This window comes from Zeus faber, assembly GCF_960531495.2.
Source record: "Zeus faber genome assembly, chromosome: 2".
NCBI lineage: Eukaryota > Metazoa > Chordata > Actinopteri > Zeiformes > Zeidae > Zeus > Zeus faber.
The window spans coordinates 21,329,904-21,352,414 of NC_137189.1; the positions used below are offsets into that span (position 1 = coordinate 21,329,904).

Here is a 22,511-nt window from a genome sequence, read left to right on the forward strand (position 1 = left end):
GCCAGCGCCGGACATCGGAGCCCGCTCACCAAAATAACACATCTGGCACCCGCGGACGGCGAGGTGTCATGCTATTGGCTTTCAGTAACTTGGACCCCTGCCGATATGAGCGTTGGCAGACGTTAAATCGGCAGGAAAAAGCCACCCCGCCAAGTCTATTGATAGGTTTGTCGCATCGAGGCGGCGCCGGCCGCTAGGGGGCGTTTGTTTTTGGGGGCAACACTTTTCCCAAAGGGTTATTCCGAGGTGTTTTGACCTGTCCCGGCCGCCGTACTGTGATAGTGGAGGCGGGTATAATACGAGCTCACATTTGTTTTATTTGACACGCTAAGCTAGCTTACATTCCGAACACTCTCACATTTAACCCGCGTGTAAGTCGTGTAATATCAATGGAAGGCACGAATGCAAAGTATGTGTCCCAGAAAATAAGCAAAACGAGATGGAGGCCCGTCTCTTCGTCCTCTTTACAACAACCCGAGGTGTTTGCTAGTGGATCGTGGGACAACGAGGTGGGGAAAACCTGAAACCATCGCGTAACTCGAAGAGACGTGTGTGTTGTCTCCCCTGCGCGCGTCCGTCTCGTAGGAGAACAGCTCCGTGATGACTTTTATATGTGGCTGTCAATGCGCCCCGCAGGACAACAAGATCTCGGTGTGGTCCATAGGGGATCATGGAGGTTCTGGCATGGAGGACGAGTTTTTCGAAGGAGACCCCCAGCTCCTGTGTGAACACCGGCACGGCGGGGACGTTCTAGAGCTGCAGGTAAGATGCGACGTGGAGGAGACCCGACTGTCCCATGGGCTGAGAGGAGAAAGACCGAGTGCTCTGTGGTAATGGCTCAAACGTCAAAAATAAGTGAGACGCAAATGAGACCTTGATTCTCATTCGTCAGATTCTAGGCATTCTGCTAATCACGATCGATCTTCCTTGTGGCTCATGTTGGCTTTTTAGAACGATACCACCATGAGAATAAAGACTTTTTTTAAATAACACACTTCCTATGATTCCTAGTGTCTAGAACACCCATCGAGATCTCATTTGGACTGTTATTCCTTCTAGCACAGATTTCTGGAATGAGCATGGTAATCGACCATTGCTTTTCAGGTCCCAACTGAAATATCCATGAGCAAAATCCATGTTAGCAAAATATTGAGAACATACCACATGGCATATTGACGTCCACAAGAGCGGTTAGAAGACTAAGCCGAAAATGGCAAAGTCGTTGGTAAACAACCTACACTGTACACTACATACATTCCATTTACATTTTCATTTAAGAAAAGGTTTCCCTGCGCTGGGTCCTTGGGCTGATTTATTTGAAGATCTGAAGTTATGGTATGCGATTGTGCACTGTCAATTTGTTTGGGCTTATGTTTGTGTGTCTCTAATAGTTTCTGGACCAAGAAAGGATTGTCACAGCATCGTCGACCGGAGCAGTCACCATCTTCCGTCATCACCAAAACAGCCAGGTACTTGTTTTCTAGACTAGACAGAGATACGCAATTTTGTAGAAGGAATTCATTTGCGTAATGTATTCCACATCTTATTCCGATTATTATAAACAACCTTTCTGAGACTCTTTGTTTTCTTTTTACCGCAGACGATATCTGTGTCCCAGCATTGGCCGAGAGCACACCATTACCCCTGTGACAATGCTCCCTGCACCAGCGTTGTATGTAATAGCCCTGAAATCGTCACAGTCGGTGAAGACGGGAGGATAATCCTCTTCAGAGCCGACCAGGAAGGAGTTATTCGTATCATAGGTGGGTGGGGGGGGGGACCGCGACTTCAAAATTATTTGACTTGCACATTGAAAATTGATTATATCTGTTTTGCATGAAGTCCTTGAAAATGGAAAATTGTGCTTAAAAATATACCCGAATTAAATTTTATAATGTCAAAATGAGCCCTGAAATAACTATGGGTGTAATTTGGTTAACACTGTTTGTTGTTGTGCCCTGTGGTCATCAGAGAATGCAGACAGCAGCACCATTCATGCCGTGACTTTCCTGAGGACCACAGAGATTTTAACCGTCAACTCCATCGGCCAACTCAAGCTGTGGGATTTCAGACAACAGAGTAACGCGCCGTCGCAGATCCTGTCCCAGTAAGATCCTCCCAGTTCCATCCATGTTGGTTCAAAGGCAATTTTACCGCAACCAAACAATAAAGCAGGACAATGAACCAAAGGATCAACAATGTATTAAATAAACCTAAAATTTGATTTTTTTTATTTCTAGAAAGTAAACCAAGAGGTTAACTAGGAGGGAGGGAAATTGCCTATATACAATTAACAATAAAAAATGAACCTAGCAGTAAACAGGCAAATGAGAAAATAAACCTAAAATAAAAAGTGAGCGATAAGAATTTGTCAATATCAAAGCAGCGCTGTGTAACTTTTGGGATTTGGCACCCCTACAGTTTCTGAGTGCAATTCCACTTTTACACCATGTTTGTTAAACTCTGTCCGGTGTCCAAAAATAATTTATTTTACTGGACACATCAAACCTTATCAGTCACGTTTCAATAATTCTATGTTCAAAATGCAAATATAATGTACACCTAGGTTACAGCGGCCCTTGAACAGACCTTGCCGTGTCCGAAAACAAAAATAAATAAATAAATTATAAACTTGCCAGTCAAAATGCATACAAAACGTAGCTGCTCCACCACCCGGCACCACTGGCCAAAGTGAGTGCCGAGCACACCAGCCAAGATAGGAGTGCCAGGTGCACCAACGGCCCATCTCATCCACGCCACTGGGGAGGTGGAGCAGCTACGTGTTGTATGCATTTTGACCAGCAAGTTTATAATTTTTTATTTTTTTGTTGTTTTTATTTATATATATGTGTGTGTGTATATGTGTGTATATATATATATATATATATGTGTGTGTGTGTGTGTGTGTGTGTGTGTGTGTGTGTGTGTGTGTATACACATACACATACTTACTCTACACACAGTATATAATGTATACAGTATTATAAATGGTCAGTGTTTTAATATCCCCCAGTCTGTCTCAGATCAAGCAAGTTGGAAGAGGAACTATAGAGAGCAGCAGATTTATTTTCTAGCTTATGTGTGGATTTTCAGAGGTTGAAATGGCTTGTTCCCTTGGTATTCCAGGGCCGGGGAACGAGTCCCGCTGCACTGTGTGGCCAGACATCCGAACCAACAGCATATTGTGGCCACAGGAGGCCAGGACGGCATGCTCTGTATTTGGGATGTGAGACAAGGCACCACGCCCACTTCGCTGATGGAGGCACACACGGCCGAGAGTAAGAACACATCAGCCACAACATTAAAACTACCTGCCTTATATTGTGTAGGTTCCCCTTGTGTCACCAAAACAGCTCTGACCCGTCGAGGCATGGACTCCACAAGACCTCTGGAGGTTTCCTGTGGTATCTGGCACCAAGACATTATCAGCAGATCCTTTAAGTCCTTGAAGTTGTGAGGTGGGGCCCCCATGGATCGGGCTTGTTATTCCAGCACATCCCACTAACGCTTGATCAGATTGAGATCTGGGGAATTTGGAGGCAAAGTCAACACCTTGAACTCTTTGTGATGTTCCTCAAACCAATCCTGAACATTTTTTTTCAGTGTTGCATTGGACATTATCCTGTTGAAAGAGGCCACTGCCATCAGGCAGCCAGTGAACAGTCAGTTATTGAAGTTAATGTTTTGGAAGCAGGAAAAATGGGCAAGCGTAAGGATCTGTGCAACTTTGACAAGGCCCAAATTGTGATGGCTAGATGACTGGGTCAGAGCATCTCCAAAATGGCAGGTACGCAGTGGTTAGTACCTACCAAAGGTGGTCCAAGAAAGGACTGCCAGTGAACCAGCGACAGGGTCATGTGCGCCCAAGGCTCATTGATGTGCGTGGGGAGTGAATGCCAGTCTGTCTAGCGTGATCCCACATATAAGCTACTGTTACACAAATTGGTGAATAAGTTAATGCTGCTATGATAGAAAGGTGTCAGAACACACAGTGTATCACAGCTTGCTGCGTATGGAGCTGCATAGCAACAGAACGGTCAGAGTGTCCATGTTGACCCCTGTCCACCACCAGAAGCGCCTACAATGGGCATGTGAGCATCAGAACTGGACCATGGAGCAATGGAAGAAGGTGGCCTGGTCTGATGAATCATGTGGATGGCCGCAGTTAGGGTCTGATCCAATCGAGCATCTGTTGGAACAACAAGCCCGATCCATGGAGGCCCCACCTCGCAACTTACAGGACTTAAAGGATCTGCTGCTAACGTCTCGGTGCCAGATACCACAGGACACCTTCAGAGGTCTTGTGGTGTCCATATATATTTTTTGTTGCTATTTGGCTGTTGGCCTGTCCTAAGTGTTTACTGTGTCTCCTTGACAGTGTGGGAGGTCCACTTTCATCCCTCCAACCCAGACCACCTGTTCACCTGCTCAGAGGACGGCTCGCTGCTGCACTGGGAGACGTCCACCGGCTTAGAGATTACCTCATTCCTACAAGGCAAGTCGTGTGTTTGATAATCACCACGGTCAACAGCAGAATTCAACCAACCTTTTTTCTGCCACGGCACACTTTTTTTTTACAATGAAATAATCCCACCACACACCAAATCCTGTTAATCACTGAAAACATCAAAACCTATGCTTGTTATAGCTTACTGATAGTAATGCAAAACTTGTGAATGATTTGTTCGTACCGAACAAATCTTTTAAATGACTCAGGAACCTGCTGTCACTCCAGCAAAAGAGTGAATCTTCAACTCCCAAACTGAAAATAATAACTGATGACTAAATTAAAGGCCACGGCAAAAGAAATCGGCCAATGCGTCCGGCACAATTCATCTTGAATGTGTTTGATTTACACCTTGCATTCCTTCAAAATAAATCGTTCTGACAAAATGATTCTTGTGAGAATTCCATTCACACCTAAGAGCCAAATCATCTCTTCTGACTCTCGTTCGTCATTCAGGAAGTCCTCCCTTACTCACCGTGCGTTAAACCAACGGAATAAATTGAAAAAGAGTCAGAGAATAGAACAACTCTTTATTTACTGAATCACTCGTCAAAAACAGAATCTCAAAAAGAGTTGAACCTTTCGACACGACGTGTAGTCGTCACCTTCAGAGTGAAACTTATTCTGATGGAAACAGCTGCTTTTCTGACTTGAACTAGTGAATTAGATGAATTATTACAGCCTTGCAATTTTGATCTTACAACACAAAAGCTAATTTCTATTTTTTCAACTGTGTTTTTCAGCTACATTGAAAAACACTGGTCTGTGTCGATTTAGCACATTTTAGTATTTTTAGTTTTTTTACAGCTTATAGAGCTTATTGTGCGTAATCACCGGGTGTCACGACATTTCACTGCATATATGTATGACCGTATGTATATGTATGTGACAAATAATCTCTTTAACTTGAACATTGAGCCATCAAAACAGCTTTTGAACTTTGTTTGATATAAAAACACATCTGGCGCCGGTTGAATCGAGGCAGTAAGGTGTCTACTTAAAGAGCAGTACCTTATTTAAAAATAATAAAATAAAATTTGTCAAACAGGTCAATTGTTCCCTAATCTGGAAGTATGCACTGAGGGCGTGTTCTGCTTCTTGAACAACCCCAGGCTTTTCCTTGATCACTTTTTCTCTATTTCCACAAACATGACGGAGTGAAATCAAATCTTGATGCTTTTAATGAGACAGCCGTAACATTCTACGTTGTGACAGGAGAGTTTTGTCTTTGTGTGTGTGTTTACCAGGCGGGCGGAACAACAGCGGCGTTTCTCGCAGCGCCGCGGCTCCAGCCGGGGGAAGCCAGTCGCTCAGCAGCGCCTGGCTCAGCGGAGACTCCAGCAAGGGCCGCCTGGAGACCACGCACATGCTACCCAGCCAGACGCTGTCGGTCAACAGTCTGGACGTGCTTGGACAGTGCCTCGTCTGCGGCACCGACGGAGAGGCCATATTTGTCAACAGACAGGTCCCGATCTAGAGGAGTTGTTCAACACATTAACGAAAGAGTCGCAAAGCACTCACGCAAAAACGCATGAACCACTGATGGAGATTGACGTTGACTTTAATTGATGAATGTACAATATTGTATACGGTGTTCAAACAAGTCTTGGATCTGTGATAGTGACTTTTTTTAAATGTTATTTAAAGCAGATTCTCTGAACTCACCAGCCCCTTGATGGCATTTGTAAAAAATATCACTTACATTTTTGCTTTGGAATAAAACAACTTTACAGTGATGTCTCCTTTGATAATTTTTCCTACACATAAGGGTTTTTATGTGTAATATTTGTTAATAAAAAAAAACAGAATATGCACTACTCACCAAAAGTTAACGATATTTGGCTTTTGGGTGAAATTTCAGGATGAACCTAAAATGCACTATAACCTTTACAGGTGAACTTAATTTGACCTTCTCTAAACTTTTGAATGCACATGTCCAACTGTTCAATGTTTCAGTACTTTTTGCACAACTTACTGTTCTCTAACAAGAAGCTGAACGGCAAAATTCACAACAGGTGTTTGATCCATGAATCGACCAATACATTTCCTGGTTCATTTCAGAATTGGTATTTAAACAGTCCTCTTCATCATGCTGTTCACATTTTGACATCATGAGACCAAGACGACACCTAACAACTGATCAACAGTACCTCGCCATTGTGAGGCTTCAAACAGGATGTTCTCAGAGGGAAGTGGCTACTGAGCTTAGAGTGTCACAGAGTGTCATCAGCAGGTTGCAACAGAGAGACTGGAAGAGTCACAGAAAGGCATAGAAGTGGACGTCCTTTGGCCACATCCCACACTGATGAGCGCTTCATTGTGAACAGTGCCCTGCGGAACCGGATGATGAATGCCACTCAACTCCAGGCACATTTAAGGGAGGTGAGAGGCACCCAAGTGTCACGTCAGACCATTCAAAACCGTTTATACATCAGCGTGGTCTGCGTGCAAGACCACCAGCAAGGGTACCTGACCACACCACCAGGCACAGGCATCATCGTCTTGCATGGGCCAGGGACGAGGACGAGGGACCAGTGGCCTCAGTGCTGTTCTCTGATGAAAGCCGATTCACGTTGAGCAGAAATGATGTCCGCCAACGATGTTGGAGACGTCAAGGAGGGCGCTATGCATCAGCCACTGTTGTCACCAGACGAGCCTTTGGTGGTGGTGGTGTTACAGTGTGGGCGGGTGTGTCTAGTCAATACAGAACTGCCCTACACTTTGTGAATGGTACAGTGACAAGCCCATACTACCTGAATAACATCATTCATCCAGTCATTGTGCCCCTGCATGAACAACACAGGCCTCATTTCATCTTCATGGACGACAATGCTCCAGCTCATGGAGGTGGCATCATCAGGGAACGGCTGCTGGAGACTGGGGCACCTCAAATGGAGTGGCCTGCACTTTCTCCAGACCTGAATCCCATAGAAAACCTATGGGATCAGCTGAGTCGCCGTGGGCTCGTAACTCTGTACCCCAGAACCTCAAGCACTTCAAGAAGAGTGGGGTGCCAGGCCTCAGCAGACAACAAGTCGACTTGTGAACAGCATGAGACGTCGTTGTCAAGCTGTAATTGATGCTAAAGGGCACATGACAAGTTATTGAGACGTTAACATTTTTTGTTGTGGTATACCCACCACTGTTGTTGGCTTTTGTTTCAATCAATTGTTTGAGATGAGGAAATCACCATTGCATGCTTCTACTTAAATGCCCTACTTTCATGATATAATATCACTGTAGCGTGAACTTTTTACATTTTCCATAAATTTCACCCAAAAGCCAAATAACCCTAACGTTTTGTGAGTAGTGTATATATACACACGTATTCCTCACTTAACGATCGAGTGCCGCTCCCAGGACCAGGTCCTTACGTGAATTGGTCGGTAAGGACCCGTGATATGTCACGGTAAGGGGGCGCAAGCTCTGGTAGTGAATACTGACAGACTGCGGGAACGAGGCTGAGACTCGAGAACGGTGATGCGATGAGGTGTATATAGTATATGTAGTATATACAGTGTATATGATATATAAAAGGTGATGCGTGATGAGAGACAGCGCACCATACAAGACTGGTCAGAGAGCCGGTCCTAAGTACGAACAGTCGTTAAACAAGTAGGTCGTTAAGTGGGGAGTGTGTGTGTGTGTGTGTGTGTGTGTGTGTGTGTGTATATATATGTATTTATTTATTTATACATATTTTATGTATAAATATATATTGTTGAAGCGCTGCAATAAATGCATTCAGTGAAATGAAAAACACAGATATCATTCTGCTGTTTATCTCAAATACATGACGAAGGTTTGTTCGAAGGGAGGAGAACAAGCGCGTCTCCGAGGGTGAAGCGGGCGTGAAGGCCGGCTTTTACTGTGACAGCTAACCGGAAGCCTGTACAGGAAGTGGTTTGCGGCGCGCGCGTGCTTGACGCGGTGCTTGTCAGCCAGAGACATCCCAGGAATTCAACAGGGCTAGCAGCGGCTAGGAAACCTGGTACTGCATCAGCTCAACAGGCCGTCGACCGTCTCCGTTTTCGAACCAAAGCAGGGAACGTAGCAAGCGGAGTGGCAGTTTATCACCACTGGTGAGTTTTTTAATTTGAGCGGGGAAAAAACACCCCCAATCCAAGCTCAATGTTGACAATTCTCTCAGAGCCATCAAGCTAGCGTGCAACCTGTTGTTGAGCTAGCAGGCTAGTTAGCAGGCTCGCTAGCCTTCTGATTAGACTCAGGCCGCTGCTGGATCTCAGCCCCCCCCCCCCCCCTAAAAAAAATGCAGGGGAACACCGCGTTGACATGTGTACCAGATGATAATACGGTTATGTAAATTGAAGAACGATGAATTATCGCAAAGTAGGTGTGCGCTTGTTTTCCTCACACCTGACGCTGCGTTATTTGTCGGTTCAGTGTTCTTGAACTCAGAGGGACCGCTGCTACAGATGTGGAGTCAAACAGAGTCAGACACTCGTACAAAAATAAACCTGCCCCGCAACAATACACGTACCATCAATACCTTCGCGGTTGTGTAAGTCGTGCTTAGCATAACAACATCCAGTTTTTCAACCAACATTCCATTGGAAGAAGAAGAAGAAGAAGAATTTTTATTCGTCACATGACACCGCACTACAACAACACATGCATACACACACACACACACACACACACGCTTTTTGGGTTGTGGCCAGTGAAATGTGGCCTCTGCATTTCTCCCATCCTGGCTTGTCCTTCCTCCTGGGGGGGGGGGCAGCCAGGAGCAGTGGGCAGCATTTGTCGACGCGCCGGGGAACCATCGCTGGTCACCAACACCGTGTAGTTTCGTATTGAAATCCTACCCCACAGGTGGTGTTATAGCTGTTTTTTCAGGCATTCTGGTTCACTGCATCTTACCGTGATGAATATCATGGCAAGCGCTCTATTAGTTGTTGTTTTTTTTGTAGTTGTACTCTATGATGTGTCAGCAGTTGATGATTCGCACCTGCCGCAGGGGGATGCCAAAGTGAAGACCCTGGAGACTTGGAGGCTGTCCTCAGAATTGTGGTCCCAGCGCAGCAGAACGTCACGCGCGCTCCTCCAGTTCCTCCATTCGGCCGTCACCACACACATGTTCTTACATGAAGAGAGCCGAGAAACCCGAAGGACACAGACAGATGAGACCCAAGACTTTCCCCGCCAGCAACTACAGTGGCAACAGCCAGCAGATGCTGCAGGAGATCCGCGAGAGCCTGCGGAACCTGTCCAGGCCCTCCGACCCGGCTAAAACTGATCCCTCTGCTGCTTGCAAGATGCTGGCCGACGACCCGAGGCAACAGGGGCGTTGCAGCAACCCCAAAAACCCTTACCACAAAGCCCTGCAGGAGATCCGGAAGTCCCTCATGCCTTTCGCCAACGAACCTGTCGCCCCGGGCCGAACCGGCGAGGTGAACAAACAGATGCTGTCGGAGCTCCTGGCCGTTGGATTTGAGGAGGTAAAGGAGGAGAGGAAAGATATGTGGACATTTTCAAAATGGAGGGGTGGGCCTGCATGAGGGAGATATTCTCTGAAAATGATATTTAGCCTGGCATTTGTATCGGTCCATCCCTAGTAAAAATGTTTTTCCCTTTAGGAAATGGTGATTTACGCTTTGAAGCAGACCAACAGTCGCAGTATGGAGGCGGCCATAGAGTACATCAGTAAGATGAGCTACCAGGACGCAGTGAGGGAGCAGATGGCCGCTGCCGCTGCACGCCCCATTAATGCAGGCATGAAAGGCCCGGGTAGGTCAATCTCCTATGAGAGTGACAAACTAGTGGCTTCTCGCTTTTCTTTCCAGGGCATTCAATGAAATGCTGACATTGTAGCCTCATGGAAGTTGCTTGTCAATGGATTAACGCACACTGAAAAAGCCAATGAGTGAGTCACTTTCGGAAGTTATTTTTTTTTTAATGTCATGGTTTTTCTTTCTGCCTCTGCTTGCAGGTGCTTCTCACATCCAGCAGCCTGTGGTGAGACGGCCTAGCTGGAAGGGCTCTAAGGAGTCTCTGACTCAGAGGCACGGTCCCATCATGGTCGATGGGATGATGTATCGTTCTGACAGCCCGGGGCCCCAGGGAGACATGCAGGCTCGAGGACCCCCTGCCTTCCCCCAGGGTCACCCTGGTAACAGCCAGAGAGTCAACCCTCCCCTACCGCCCCAAGTGCGCAGCGTCACTCCCCCGCCAAACCGTGGTGCGACCCCTCCCCCGCCAAGCTGGGACAGCAACCCATCCACCAAGCGCTTCTCTGGCAACATGGATTACCTGGTGCCCCGCATCTCTCCTGTGCCCCCCAGCGCTTGGCCAGACGGGTACTCAACCCCCGTCCAGCAAGGCCAGCGCGGCATTAGCCCGGTGCCCGTTGGCCGCCAGCCAATCATAATGCAGAGTTCGGGAGGGAATAAGTTCACCTTCCCATCCAGCTGGTCTCAGAACAGCTCCCCTCAGCCAGACTACATGGCAGGGACGGGTCGGCAGCCCCCTCCCCCGTATCCCGTCACCCAGAGCAGTCGCCTGAGCCCCACTGAACAGCAGATGCAGGCGGGGGTTTCTGCCTCCTCCCCTTCCTACGTCAACGGCAGCAACGTCCCTCAGTCAATGATGGTACCCAACCGGAACAGCCACAACATGGATCTGTACAACATGGCTTCTCCTCAGTCCTGGTCCCAGGCCCCACTTGGAGCCGCGCAGTTGCAGTCCTCCCAAGGCAGCGGCAGTACCCAGGACCTGTCGCCCTCCTGGCAGCATAACATTCCCGCACGATCAAACTCTTTCAACAGCCACCAGCTGGGCAGCAGGGCAGCCCATGTGGCCGGCTCCCAACCCTCTGCCACCACAGTCACGGCCATCACTCAGGCCCCCATCCTGCAGCCTGTCAAGAGCATGCGTGTCCAGAAGCCAGAGCTGCACACGGCCGTGGCACCCACGCACCCACCCTGGATGCAGCAACCCCCACCCACTCCGCCTGCAAGTAGCTACACAGAGCCTCCAGCCCCCGTTGCGCAGGTCCCCACTGTCGCAGATGTTCCCAGCTACCAGGGCCCCCCACCGCCGTACCCCAAGCACCTGCTTCAGCAGACCTACGAGCCGGGAGCCGCGAAGCCCAGCGGTGGGAGGGAGGAGGTGGCAGCAGAGGAGGAAGAAAGCGGCGGCGGCAACACAGGTGACAAAGTGTCCCCCGAGGGCCCCGACAGCGCAGTGGGGATGGAGAAGGAAAATAAGCAGATCACCACGTCACCTGTTCCTGTGCGTCGCAACAAGAAGGACGAGGAGCGGAGAGGGGAGTCGACGCGGGTGCCGCTCTACTCCCCCCAGGCCTTCAAGTTCTTCATGGAGCAGCACGTGGAGAACATCCTGAAGAACCACCAGCAGCGGATCCGCCGCAGGAAGCAGCTGGAGAGTGAGATGCAACGGGTGAGAGATCAGTAGCACTGGTCACCTGACTCAACTCACTTTCATACTTTGATGTTATCAACATTTCTTCACAACTCTTAAACTTTGGGGGGATTGTCAGTTATGTTTCTTATTAGCCCTTATTGCCACTCATTGAGCCCAACATGCACCACAGCACAATAATATAATCCAACAATACAGGAAAGGGATAAAAATTACAAGCTCCTCCCTTGAAACCTTTCATTTCTTTCCAAGCTTTTTCTACCAAACTCTCCTGTATGTATTCTATTTTTAGACGAGTGAAGTTTTTTTTCTCTTGGACTACTTTTCACGCTCTCCTGTTTTTCTTCTTCTTCTTAGCTGTTCTTTCTCATCCTTTTCTCAACCTCGCTGTCACTAACAGCTGATGTAGAAGGTAAACGTGTCTCTGCTTTCCTGCGACCCTAAATGTATGTATATATATATATGCATGAGCCTCCATGTTGTCCTTGTCACTGACCACGACCCACTTTGCCACATAACGTCTTGTCCCAAAATAATTATATAATTCTTAACTTACCTTTCAGTGTGTCATGTAGTCAGGCCGGAAATGACGGGGGGGATAGCGGGGTCCCGACCCCCCATCCCCTTCCTGGGAAAACTGAGAGAGGGCAGCTTCCTGAGAGTTGTCCCCCTCAACATTAATTGTAAACATAACTATATAATTTTAAATAATATAATAATTTGCATTGAAAGCACTGTGCTAATTTTAGATGCAAAACAATGCCGCAGAATGAGAGTGGCGCCTCCTCTCAGCTCATAACCACCAATTTTCGCCGCTTCTCTAAATTTCCCCCCATTCCCTGAACAAAACAAAAAACACAGTGTGTTTTTATTTTAGATCATGTATTTATATTTCCCAGTTTACAAAAAAAAATGCACCTTGTGATCCGTGCCATGTGTCATGCATGGCAGGCCCCCCTCACGCTCCGCCGTCATGTAGTGATATAGATGAGTCCCATGACAGCCAGTTGTTACTTACCCTGTTGTCCCTTATATCTTAAAGGACTCTATCGTTGTAGTTTTGACTCCTCTTCAATTATCATTAGTTTTTGCTGTCTTTATCAAACGTTGTGCGCATAAGTGTTTAGCTAGGTAGACGGAAATCTATTATAGCATACACCAGGTTGTGTGTGCTCTAATTTACAGTCTACTACACCAAACTAAATTGTATATTAGCACCAAAATTTCATGAAAACCTCTAATAATGATGAAAAGTCCAAATTACACCTGTATGGTCATTGAAACTGCACCCCTATTTGCCCTAGTTATTGGCCCTATTTGTAGAGGTTATTTTGAAGTGGTCAGTGGAAGAGGTGTGACTGCTGAACTGCTTACTCTGTCCACTGTCAGGTGGGCTTGTCTCTGGACGCCCAGGAGCAGATGCGCATGATGCTGTGCCAGAAGGAGTCTAACTACATCAGGCTGAAGCGGGCCAAGATGGACAAGTCCATGTTCAAGCGGATCAAGACGCTGGGCATCGGTGCCTTCGGTGAGGTGTGTCTGGCCAGGAAGGAGGACACCGGGGCTCTGTACGCCATGAAGACTCTCCGCAAGAAGGACGTGCTGCTGAGGAACCAGGTGGCTCACGTCAAGGCGGAGAGGGACATCCTGGCAGAGGCCGACAACGAGTGGGTGGTGCGCCTCTACTACTCCTTCCAGGACAGGGACCACCTGTACTTCGTCATGGACTACATCCCTGGCGGCGACATGATGAGTCTGCTTATCCGGCTGGGCATCTTCAAGGAGGAGCTGGCGCAGTTCTACATCGCCGAGCTCACCTGCGCCGTGGAGAGCGTCCACAAGATGGGCTTCATCCACCGTGACATCAAGCCCGACAACATCCTCATCGACCGCGACGGACACATCAAGCTCACTGACTTTGGCCTGTGCACCGGCTTCCGCTGGACGCACGACTCAAAGTACTACCAAAGCGGTAAGTGCCTACCTTGGGCATTATTTAGAGCACCTACATATTACGGTTTGCTTTTCTTGGCAATTTATTACCACCACACCTGCCAACTGCCTGACTTGATTTACCAAAATCTAGGTGGTCACACCGCTACAATGGAGCGAAGTATGTTTCTACACGTTCAGACACACAACAAAGGGGAAACAGAAAAGCTGTCTAAACAGCGGGCGCCAGGTCACTGTTTTAAATGCGTCTCTGTCTCCAGGGGACCACATCAGACAAGACAGCATGGACTTCAGCAAGGAGTGGGAGGATCCTGCCAACTGCCGCTGTGGGGACCGTCTCAAACCCCTGGAGAGAAGGAAGGCCAGGCAGCACCAGCGCTGCCTGGCCCACTCCCTGGTGGGGACGCCCAACTACATCGCCCCAGAGGTGCTTCTCCGAACAGGTACAGCTGCGAAGAAGGTCTTCCTGGACATGTACAGGGTTCTAGAGATGTTATTCATCATCATTCTTTACACGCACTCTTACTGAACAAACATATGTTGACATGAATTGAAAAGTGTAACACATTAATATACAGTATCTATATATCTCTGTCAGTAAGTACATTATTCACGAACACAAGTTAATATTCATTATTGACTTCCTAACAGGGAGAGAAGCGTTTTTGTTTTTAATATGAAACTGGCTTTTGTTATCTTCTCAAGGATACACCCAGCTCTGTGATTGGTGGAGCGTTGGTGTCATACTATACGAAATGGTTGTTGGTCAGCCTCCATTCCTGGCCACCACACCCCTGGAAACCCAGCTCAAGGTATGTCGAAATGCCACCATTGAGATGGGCTGCACCTCTACAGCGGCACATTGTTTCTTCTACCGTCAGCTTGTTTTTGTTTTCTCCCCAGTGATACTTTATTCTGTAGAAAACTGAGGCTTCATCTCATTCTTTCTTGGATGGCGCATGCGTAGAATCCTTTTGTGGAAAAATAAAATGTTTCTTCTTGTCTTTTGGAACAATGTTAACACTCTGTGTTGTGCCTTAATTTTTTATTTTTTTTATTTTTTTGCCTTTCCTGTATGAGGGAGTGGGATGTGGTTTGAAGTGCTTGAATTTCATCATCAGATATTTTAGTACTAGAACTCCTTGGAAATGGGCCCCTTTTGAGCTGAAGTGCTTAAAAAGTCATTGAAAAAAAAAAATGCGATCATTGAAAACCTGTGATGTTGCCATTCCCTAATCATATCGCACCTAGATGATGCCAGGAAAATTAAATTGAATCCAGCATGGTTGGTAATAGACACTTATAATAGTAGATGACAATGACATTAATAATATATACGTATAATAGATATAATTTAACTATATATCAATAATAGACAATGAGACTAAGATTATATTGTAATTAATAAAGATGGCATTGAAAATTGAAGTCCTTGAAAATGGAAAGAAAGTGCTTAAAAAGATACTTGAAAGTCCTTGAATTTCATTTTGTAATGCCAGAATGAATCCAGTGTAAATGCATAACACAACTTGTGTTCTCTCACCAAGGTGATAAACTGGCAGAGCACGCTGCACATCCCTCCGCAGGCCAAGCTGAGCCCTGATGCGTCGGACCTCATTGTCAAGCTGTGCCGGGGCCCCGAGGACCGGCTGGGCAAGGACGGGGCCGACGACATCAAGACGCAGCCATTCTTCCAGGCAATCGACTTCTCCAGCGACATGCGGCAGCAGGCGGCGCCCTACGTGCCCACCATCGCCCACTGCACCGACACCTCCAACTTCGACCCCGTGGACCCGGACAAGCTGTGGAGCAGCGATGGCGAGGGCAACCACAACGACACCCTAAACGGCTGGTTCCGCAATGGCAAGCACCCCGAGCACGCCTTCTACGAGTTCACCTTCCGCCGCTTCTTCGACGACAACGGCCACCCCTACAGCTGCCCTAAGCCCATCCCGTACGGGGGCTACCGCGAAGGCCAGGAGGACCCAGAGGACCTGGCCTCAGAAGAGGATGAGGATGAGGAGGAGGATGAGGAGGAGGAGGAGGAGGAAGAGGAAGAAGAGGAGGAGGAGGAGGTGGAGGAGGAGCTGGAGCAGAGGGAGGGCAGCAGGCCTGGGACTCAAGGGAGGGACCTGGTGTACGTGTGAGCGCGCGTTTTCTGTGTATGTAGGAGGGGGAGACTAGCTTCTGAGGATTTTGTGCTTAATACACGATGATTCTATGCTTGACAGAAGCAGCAACAGATAACAGATGTCACTCTTTGCATGCAACGCCCAATTAGTGCATCATTTTGGAATGTAAGAACCACTAGGATGGAGACGCTGTCCGTACTGCTACACTATTAACACAAACACAACCTAATCGTGTCCAATAACCCGGTGTTTAATGGTAACCTAGAACCTTGTTTTGCCCCCCAGAAGCACAAAATTTGATGCAACAAAGCTCCAAAATCTCACGTCTGCTGTAACCACCCATTATCATTCGAGTTCCAACGTGTGAATAAAGCGGTGACTTACATGACTTTTTTTGGGGGGGGCTGGCTGGGAATACGAGGTATGTGCTGTGTTTTTGGTTTGGTGGAAAATCTTTCATAAGTGAGTGCGAGAAGATATCTTGGTCACCCCCCCCCCCCCCATCCGCCTTTAATTTATTAAAAAAAAATCTATATAGTAAGTGGTGATTCCTGTTTAGGTGGGGAATTGAGTATGCGGAAATGTGTTGTTTCTTTGGAATGTACTTTTTTTTTTTTCTTTGTTAATTTATATTTTAAGAAGACCTGCGATTAGGGTTTAGTGACATGAGTTGTAGAAGTTTTTTCTCGCAGGGATAAGTAACGTAAATATTAATTTGCCGTGCCTTTTGATCTTTTTGCTGTCTTTCACCAAATATTCAAGGGGCTGGGTGGGTGGGTGGGGGGTTAATAATCAGTTTTTGAAATGAGAATAGACTTAGTCGCATTAACTAGGATTGTATTATTTTTTCTAATTTATACTTAAAATGTATTTATAAATTATGTTGTACACAGTTGATGTAAATAATCTTTTCTCCCTTTGCTATCAGGTAATTTTTTTTTTAGGGCAGGCCCTCTTATGTGTCTACTGCTTCAGCCAGTTCTTCTGATCATTTTTATTTTTCAATCGGTCCCCCTCAATCTTTAGACCTTTTTTCTTAATATACTTTGTTTTTAACAGATTTACTGACAGGATACCCGGTGGCTTTGGTTTAACTTGAACTCTTACATCAACATAGCATCTTCCAACCAAAGCACACAAACACACTCGCACTTACTTTAAGTGCAAATAGCTGCACAGATAAATAAGCAAAATATATCCCATGTTAAGTCCAGCTCACTGTGTTGTGGGTTTTGGACCCCGCCCAACAACATAATGTAGAAACTAGCATCAAACTTGATCCTGTTGGAGAGATTCTGGCAGAGGGGAGTCGATTGTGATGGACAAGAGCACGGCCTTTGACCACATACTTTTGTCCCACAAACGGCAATAACGTTCTTATGTATTAAGATTTCTGAATGTAGATCCGCAATACAAGGACCACTGGGCATTTCTGCACTGGCTAGTGTAATCATGTGATAGTGAGACAATGTTGCTGTGTACAGATATGCTCTGAGAAGGTGGCTACAGGGAAGAGGGTGATGAATAAAGAATGTAAAAAAAATTAAATAAAATCACATTTTCAAAGCACAGCAAAAATGTAGTATGGGTACTTATTTTGTTTTTTTTAGTAGCGGTCATTATTTCTGAATTACAATATTGGTAACAACAGTGACTGTTTTAAACAGGTCTAAAGGATCCCAAGATAACACGGCACCTTACAGAATCATTTTTCAGGTGGAGCTGCTCTGAGAAGCTTACGTTCTCCTTCACCGGAGATGGTTTCTCTAAAAGGTGAGGCAGAGAAGCCATACCAAAATGCAGAAATGATAGAAAGAAAAAATGAGCCAGAAAAAGCATTAAACTCCTTTCTGTTCCACTGTCCTGTACTACTTCACAGAATAGATCCGAGAGATGAAGGATGAAATCCATAGGTCGAGGCTGTGTCCGACTCCAGCCTCCCATCCTTTATCGCTTCTACACCTTTAAGTTGTCAAAGGCTACAGCAGGGGTGTCAAAACTTTTTTCACTGAGGGCCACATACAGAAAAATATGCGAAGGGCTGGGCCTCTCACTAGGTGAGGTATGTTGCATCACCTCTGGTGTTTTAAAATTAGCAAAAGCAATTGAATGTAGGTAAATTACCCAGCCCACATCACAGTTTTCCATGAATGGGTTTTCGTTTATTTTGTTACAAAAATGGTTGGCAGCACATTCTCAAAACAGCAGCTCCAATTGCTTCATAGTCAAGATGGTGATCCCCCTTCATGGCTCTGTATAAAGGGGGGGAAATAAGGGGAAAAGGGGATGGGTACATTTCAAGTTTGTGATGCAAATAAGTTATTGGGCTTGTTAACACATCACCTTACGTTTGTTAGAAAATGTTATTAACTTTAATTTGCTCATCTCGTTACAATGGCACTTGTCAAGGGGTGGCATATATTAGGCAGCAAGTGAACAATCAGTTCTTGAAGTAGATGTGTTGGAAGCAGGAAAAATGGGCAAGCGTAAGGATCTGAGCCACTTTGAAATTGCTAGATGACTGGGTCAGAGCATTTCCAAAAGGCTGGTCTTGTGGGGTGTTCTCAGTATGCAGTAGTTAGTACCTACCAAAAGTGGTCCAAGGAGGGACAACCGGTGAATGGGTTACAGGATCGTGGGGGCCAATGGGCTCATTGATGCGGGGGGGGAGACAAATCTAGTCCGTCTAGTCCCATCCCACAGAAGAGCTACTGTTGCACAAATTGCTGAAAAAGTTAATGCTGCTATGATAGAAAGGCATCAGAACACACAGTGTATCTCAGACTGCTGCGTATGGGGCTGCGTAGCCGCAGACCAGTCAGAATGCCCTTGCAGACCACGGCCCACTGTCCAAAGTGCCTACAAGACGCACATGAGCGTCAGAACTAGAACATGGAGCGATGGCAAGAGGTAGCCTGGTCTGATGAATCATGTGGATGGCTGTGGTTAGGATCCAGCATCTGTGGGATGTGCTGGAACAACAAGCCTGATCCATGGAGGCCCCACCTCGCAGCTAACAGGACTTAAAGGATCTGCTGCTAACGTCTTGGTGCCAGATACCACAGGACACCTCCAGAGGTCTTGTGGAGTCCATGCCTTGACGGGTCAGAGCTGTTTTGGGGGCATGAGGGGAGCTACACAATATTAGTGGATATTAGAGGTGGTTATTATGTGGTGGCTGATTGGTGTATGTATGTCAGAGGCCAATATTAGGCGTTAAATAGAAAACGCACACTTGATTTCTGTCAGCAAATGTGAAGAATGCACCATAATAGGAGGCAAATGTGTGTGCAGGGGAGAAAAGGAAAGTGCCCAGAACAACACTAATATGGTGTTATAGAAGTTGACGTTTGGCTATATATGGACCACAAATTAAATAAAATACAATGTTAAACCAGAGCTTGTGGTGACTTATATGCTTATATGCTTATATTATTTTCTTGTTACCAGAAAACGCAATTCTTCGAGAAATTCAGCCTTAGCCAGAACTTTCTTTGAAACCAAATAACCCAAAACTTATGTTTTGGTCTTTGTACTTCTGAGTAAGCTGTAAATCATTTGGAAGACATGTCTCCAGTCTATCCCCTCCCATTTTTACTCCAAAACATCTTTAAAACAAATGTTTAAGTCCACCTGATCCATAATAATGCCCGCCATTGATTTCATAGTACATTTTTTCCGCGTGGCTTGCGCTTAGCTCGTGGTGCCAGCAAGTGGTTGAGTCTGGCCAAGCAGCTCCGAGAACTATAAACTGGGCCCAAGGCTTTTCCCCATAGCAGCCAATCAGAGTGGCACAAATAGGTCACTTCAATGTAAAAAACAGAAACAAAAACACGCCCCCTCCATTGATTACCACAGTAGTTGGCCAAGGGCACAAAACAAGAATTAGAACCAAAGATTTTACAAAATAGGAAGAAAGCGCTTAAGATTAACACTGGCTCAAAATATTGTATATTTGCACATGATTTACCAGACATGAAAAATGTTTTTAAATATATTGTGTGTTTTATGAAAACTTTGTTCACACTTGACAGATGGGGGCTGCGGCCACCACTATGGAGGAGTGAGGTAAGGACTGAAGAATTAGGAGACTTTGGTTTGATTAGGTTTAACTGTGTTAAGGCAGTGGGGTTTCAGGAGGATCCTTCCCACTGTGTGTCTCTGGGATGGGGTAGGGCGTCCCGTGGAGCAGCGTATTCCTCCATGTTGGGGATGCCGTACACCACGCAGCAGCTCATTGAGTTGCGGATAATCCCCATGTCTTCAGCATCGGACCACTTGTTTGTCTTCTTGTCGTAGTACTCAACATCAGCCATAGTGGCGAAGCCGTTGAAGCCTCCCACTACGAAGATGCGATCGTCCACCACCTCCAGGCCAAAGTTGCTGCGGGGATCGGACATGGGGGGAACTGCTCGCCAGGTGTTGTTGATGGGGTTGTATGCTTCAGCAGTGCGCAGGCGGTTGATGCCGTCGAAACCTCCCACTGCGTAAACGTGATCACCGTAGGCAACAACCCCCACTGCGCTACGCCTGCTAGTCATGGAGGTGATCAGTGTCCACTGGTTGGTTGTAGGGTTGTAGTACTCTGCGCTCATCAGGAATTTATACCCTGTGAAACCACCGCAGATGTAAACCCTGCCGTGCAAGCTTGTGGCATTGGCATCGCTCCTTCTTTCATGCATGGCTGCAATCAGAGTCCACTGGTTTGTCTCTGGCTCATAGCGCTCGGCGGTGCGATGCCTCTTATGTCCGTCGTAGCCCCCCATGGCATATATGCAGCCATCCAGCACAGCAACGCTGACATAACAGCGCCGCCTGTGCATGGGCGCTACCTGGTGCCAGGAGTGGGTGACAAGGTCTAACTTCCGCACGCTGTTGAAATAAGTACCACTGTCGTAGCCCCCAAGGCAGTACACAAAGCTGTTGAGGAAAGCAGCGCCATGTTGAGCCCTGGGGCTCTCCTCATTATTGGTCACATTTACCCAGCAGTCTGCTCGGGCGTCGTACGCCTCGATGCAATTGGTTGGACTAAAGCCACTCCAGCCTCCAATGGCCAGTAGGATGGCACAGGGCAGGCGGGGGCGGATCAGAGGGTTGCTGAAACCCGAGCGGGAGCGTCCGTAGAAGTTTAGGACACTCATGGCTCTGAGAGCGTCAATGATGATGGGCTTGCACTCAGTGCTGTCCTTCACAAATTCATTTTTTTTCACATTGTTCATGAAGTAACCTATAGTCATCAAGCCAAGCCGAATCTTGGGTAGGAGCAGGGCCATGTGGCCCCTGCGCTCGTGGACACAATGGTGGATCCAGAGCTGGACGGCCTCAAACACAACGCTCTCCTGCTTGATGTTCAGCTCGTCCTCAGCGATGATAGCGGCCAGCTGCAGCACTGTCAGCTCCAGAAAATCCTTGGAGACGCGAACCATCTCCTCAAAGTGCTGCAGCATGTAGAAGTAGGCTTTGCATCTTAGCGTGTTGCACAAGTACTTGGCGGCAAACCTCCAGATGCCAATGCAGTTCTCTGGACAGAGCTGGTTCTGGAGGAAGTCACAGCATATTTGTACAAGATCCAGCATGGAGAGATAGTCCGCCGCAACCATGAGCTCCTCTACGTTCTCCATTCTTACAGTGAAGGACCGGGTGTAGGCGTAATCCATGAGGAGACACATTATGTCCGCAGATACGCCGGGGATGCTGTAGATTCTCTTTTCTGATTGGGCCCAACCGCCGGTGAAGAGAGCCCTGTGGGTGGAGTTTGAGCTTATCAGACTGACTGAACTGAACAGAACTGTCCCAGGTAAACTTTAAAACACATGAGTACAATCATTCTGCTATTATTAGAACTGTGTTTGCAGAATATTTTAAAGGGGACCTATTATGCAAAGCTCACTTTTTCAGTGCTTCTGCACAAACATTTGGGTCTCTGATGGGCCTACTAACACACAAACTGCGAAAAAAGACAACCCAGCCAGTTTTTTTGCAAGCTGTCTGTTTCAGAAAACATGTCCTAAAATGGGCCGTTAAGCTTTGCTGCCCTGATATACGTCATCGCAGTAATCTGCGTCACTTCAAAAGAATTAGAACCGCTCCCATCTTAGTAACTCCACCCACTTCTGGAGCATGACCATGCGATTGGACGCATGTTAAAAGGGCTCGAATACATAATCTGAGTGGTATTTTCAGCAAAAAAACTTTTACAACATGTTTTGGGGACCTCGGAGACGTATATTAATGTGTTAAAAAAGGAGGTAGGTTGAATTTAACAGTAGACATCTGAATGACCTCTGATGTCTCACACAGTGTCATTTTATTTCATGCAAATATCACTTTATTACTACGTTTCTATTAATTTCCAAGACATCCTTGAAGGGGAGGCTCTCAATCATTTCTTTGTTCAAGTTTCTTTCTGACCATGAGGTCGTTGACATATATATGCATATATATAACCAAGCAGACCCACCTGAAGTACTTGCTGCGGGCACTCAGGACGATCTTGTGAGCATTGATTTCTACGT

The 22,511-nt window shown here is 46.7% G+C and overlaps 3 protein-coding genes across 3 annotated transcripts in view; 2 read left to right on the forward strand and 1 right to left on the reverse strand.

Annotated features, from left to right (window-relative positions):
* The first annotated feature begins 217 nt into the window (after positions 1 to 217).
* On the forward strand, positions 218 to 6,227 carry nup43 (nucleoporin 43). The gene is made up of 8 exons (XM_080024211.1): positions 218 to 509; positions 637 to 762; positions 1,392 to 1,469; positions 1,601 to 1,763; positions 1,972 to 2,107; positions 3,127 to 3,278; positions 4,379 to 4,495; positions 5,755 to 6,227. Exons 1-8 carry the CDS (start codon positions 390 to 392, stop codon positions 5,982 to 5,984), a joined length of 1,122 nt encoding a protein of 373 aa, XP_079880337.1. The 5' UTR covers positions 218 to 389; the 3' UTR covers positions 5,985 to 6,227.
* Positions 6,228 to 9,612: 3,385 nt separating this feature from the next.
* lats1 (large tumor suppressor kinase 1) lies at positions 9,613 to 16,011 on the forward strand (the record flags this gene model as incomplete). The annotated part of the gene is made up of 7 exons (XM_080023527.1): positions 9,613 to 9,969; positions 10,108 to 10,258; positions 10,461 to 11,929; positions 13,301 to 13,883; positions 14,125 to 14,307; positions 14,570 to 14,676; positions 15,412 to 16,011. Exons 1-7 carry the CDS (start codon positions 9,616 to 9,618, stop codon positions 16,009 to 16,011), a joined length of 3,447 nt encoding a protein of 1,148 aa, XP_079879653.1. The 5' UTR covers positions 9,613 to 9,615.
* A 4,118-nt stretch (positions 16,012 to 20,129) lies between these two features.
* The window catches only part of LOC307247383 (kelch-like protein 10), a gene marked incomplete at both ends in the record, with an annotated part of 2,461 nt that continues 79 nt past the window's right edge, over positions 20,130 to 22,511 (reverse strand). The window contains 2 exons of the mRNA XM_080023536.1: positions 20,130 to 21,738; positions 22,457 to 22,511. The exon at positions 22,457 to 22,511 is cut by the window's right edge and continues 79 nt beyond it. Coding sequence (XP_079879662.1) covers positions 20,130 to 21,738; positions 22,457 to 22,511 — 1,664 coding nt within the window. The remainder of the gene's footprint in view (positions 21,739 to 22,456) is intronic.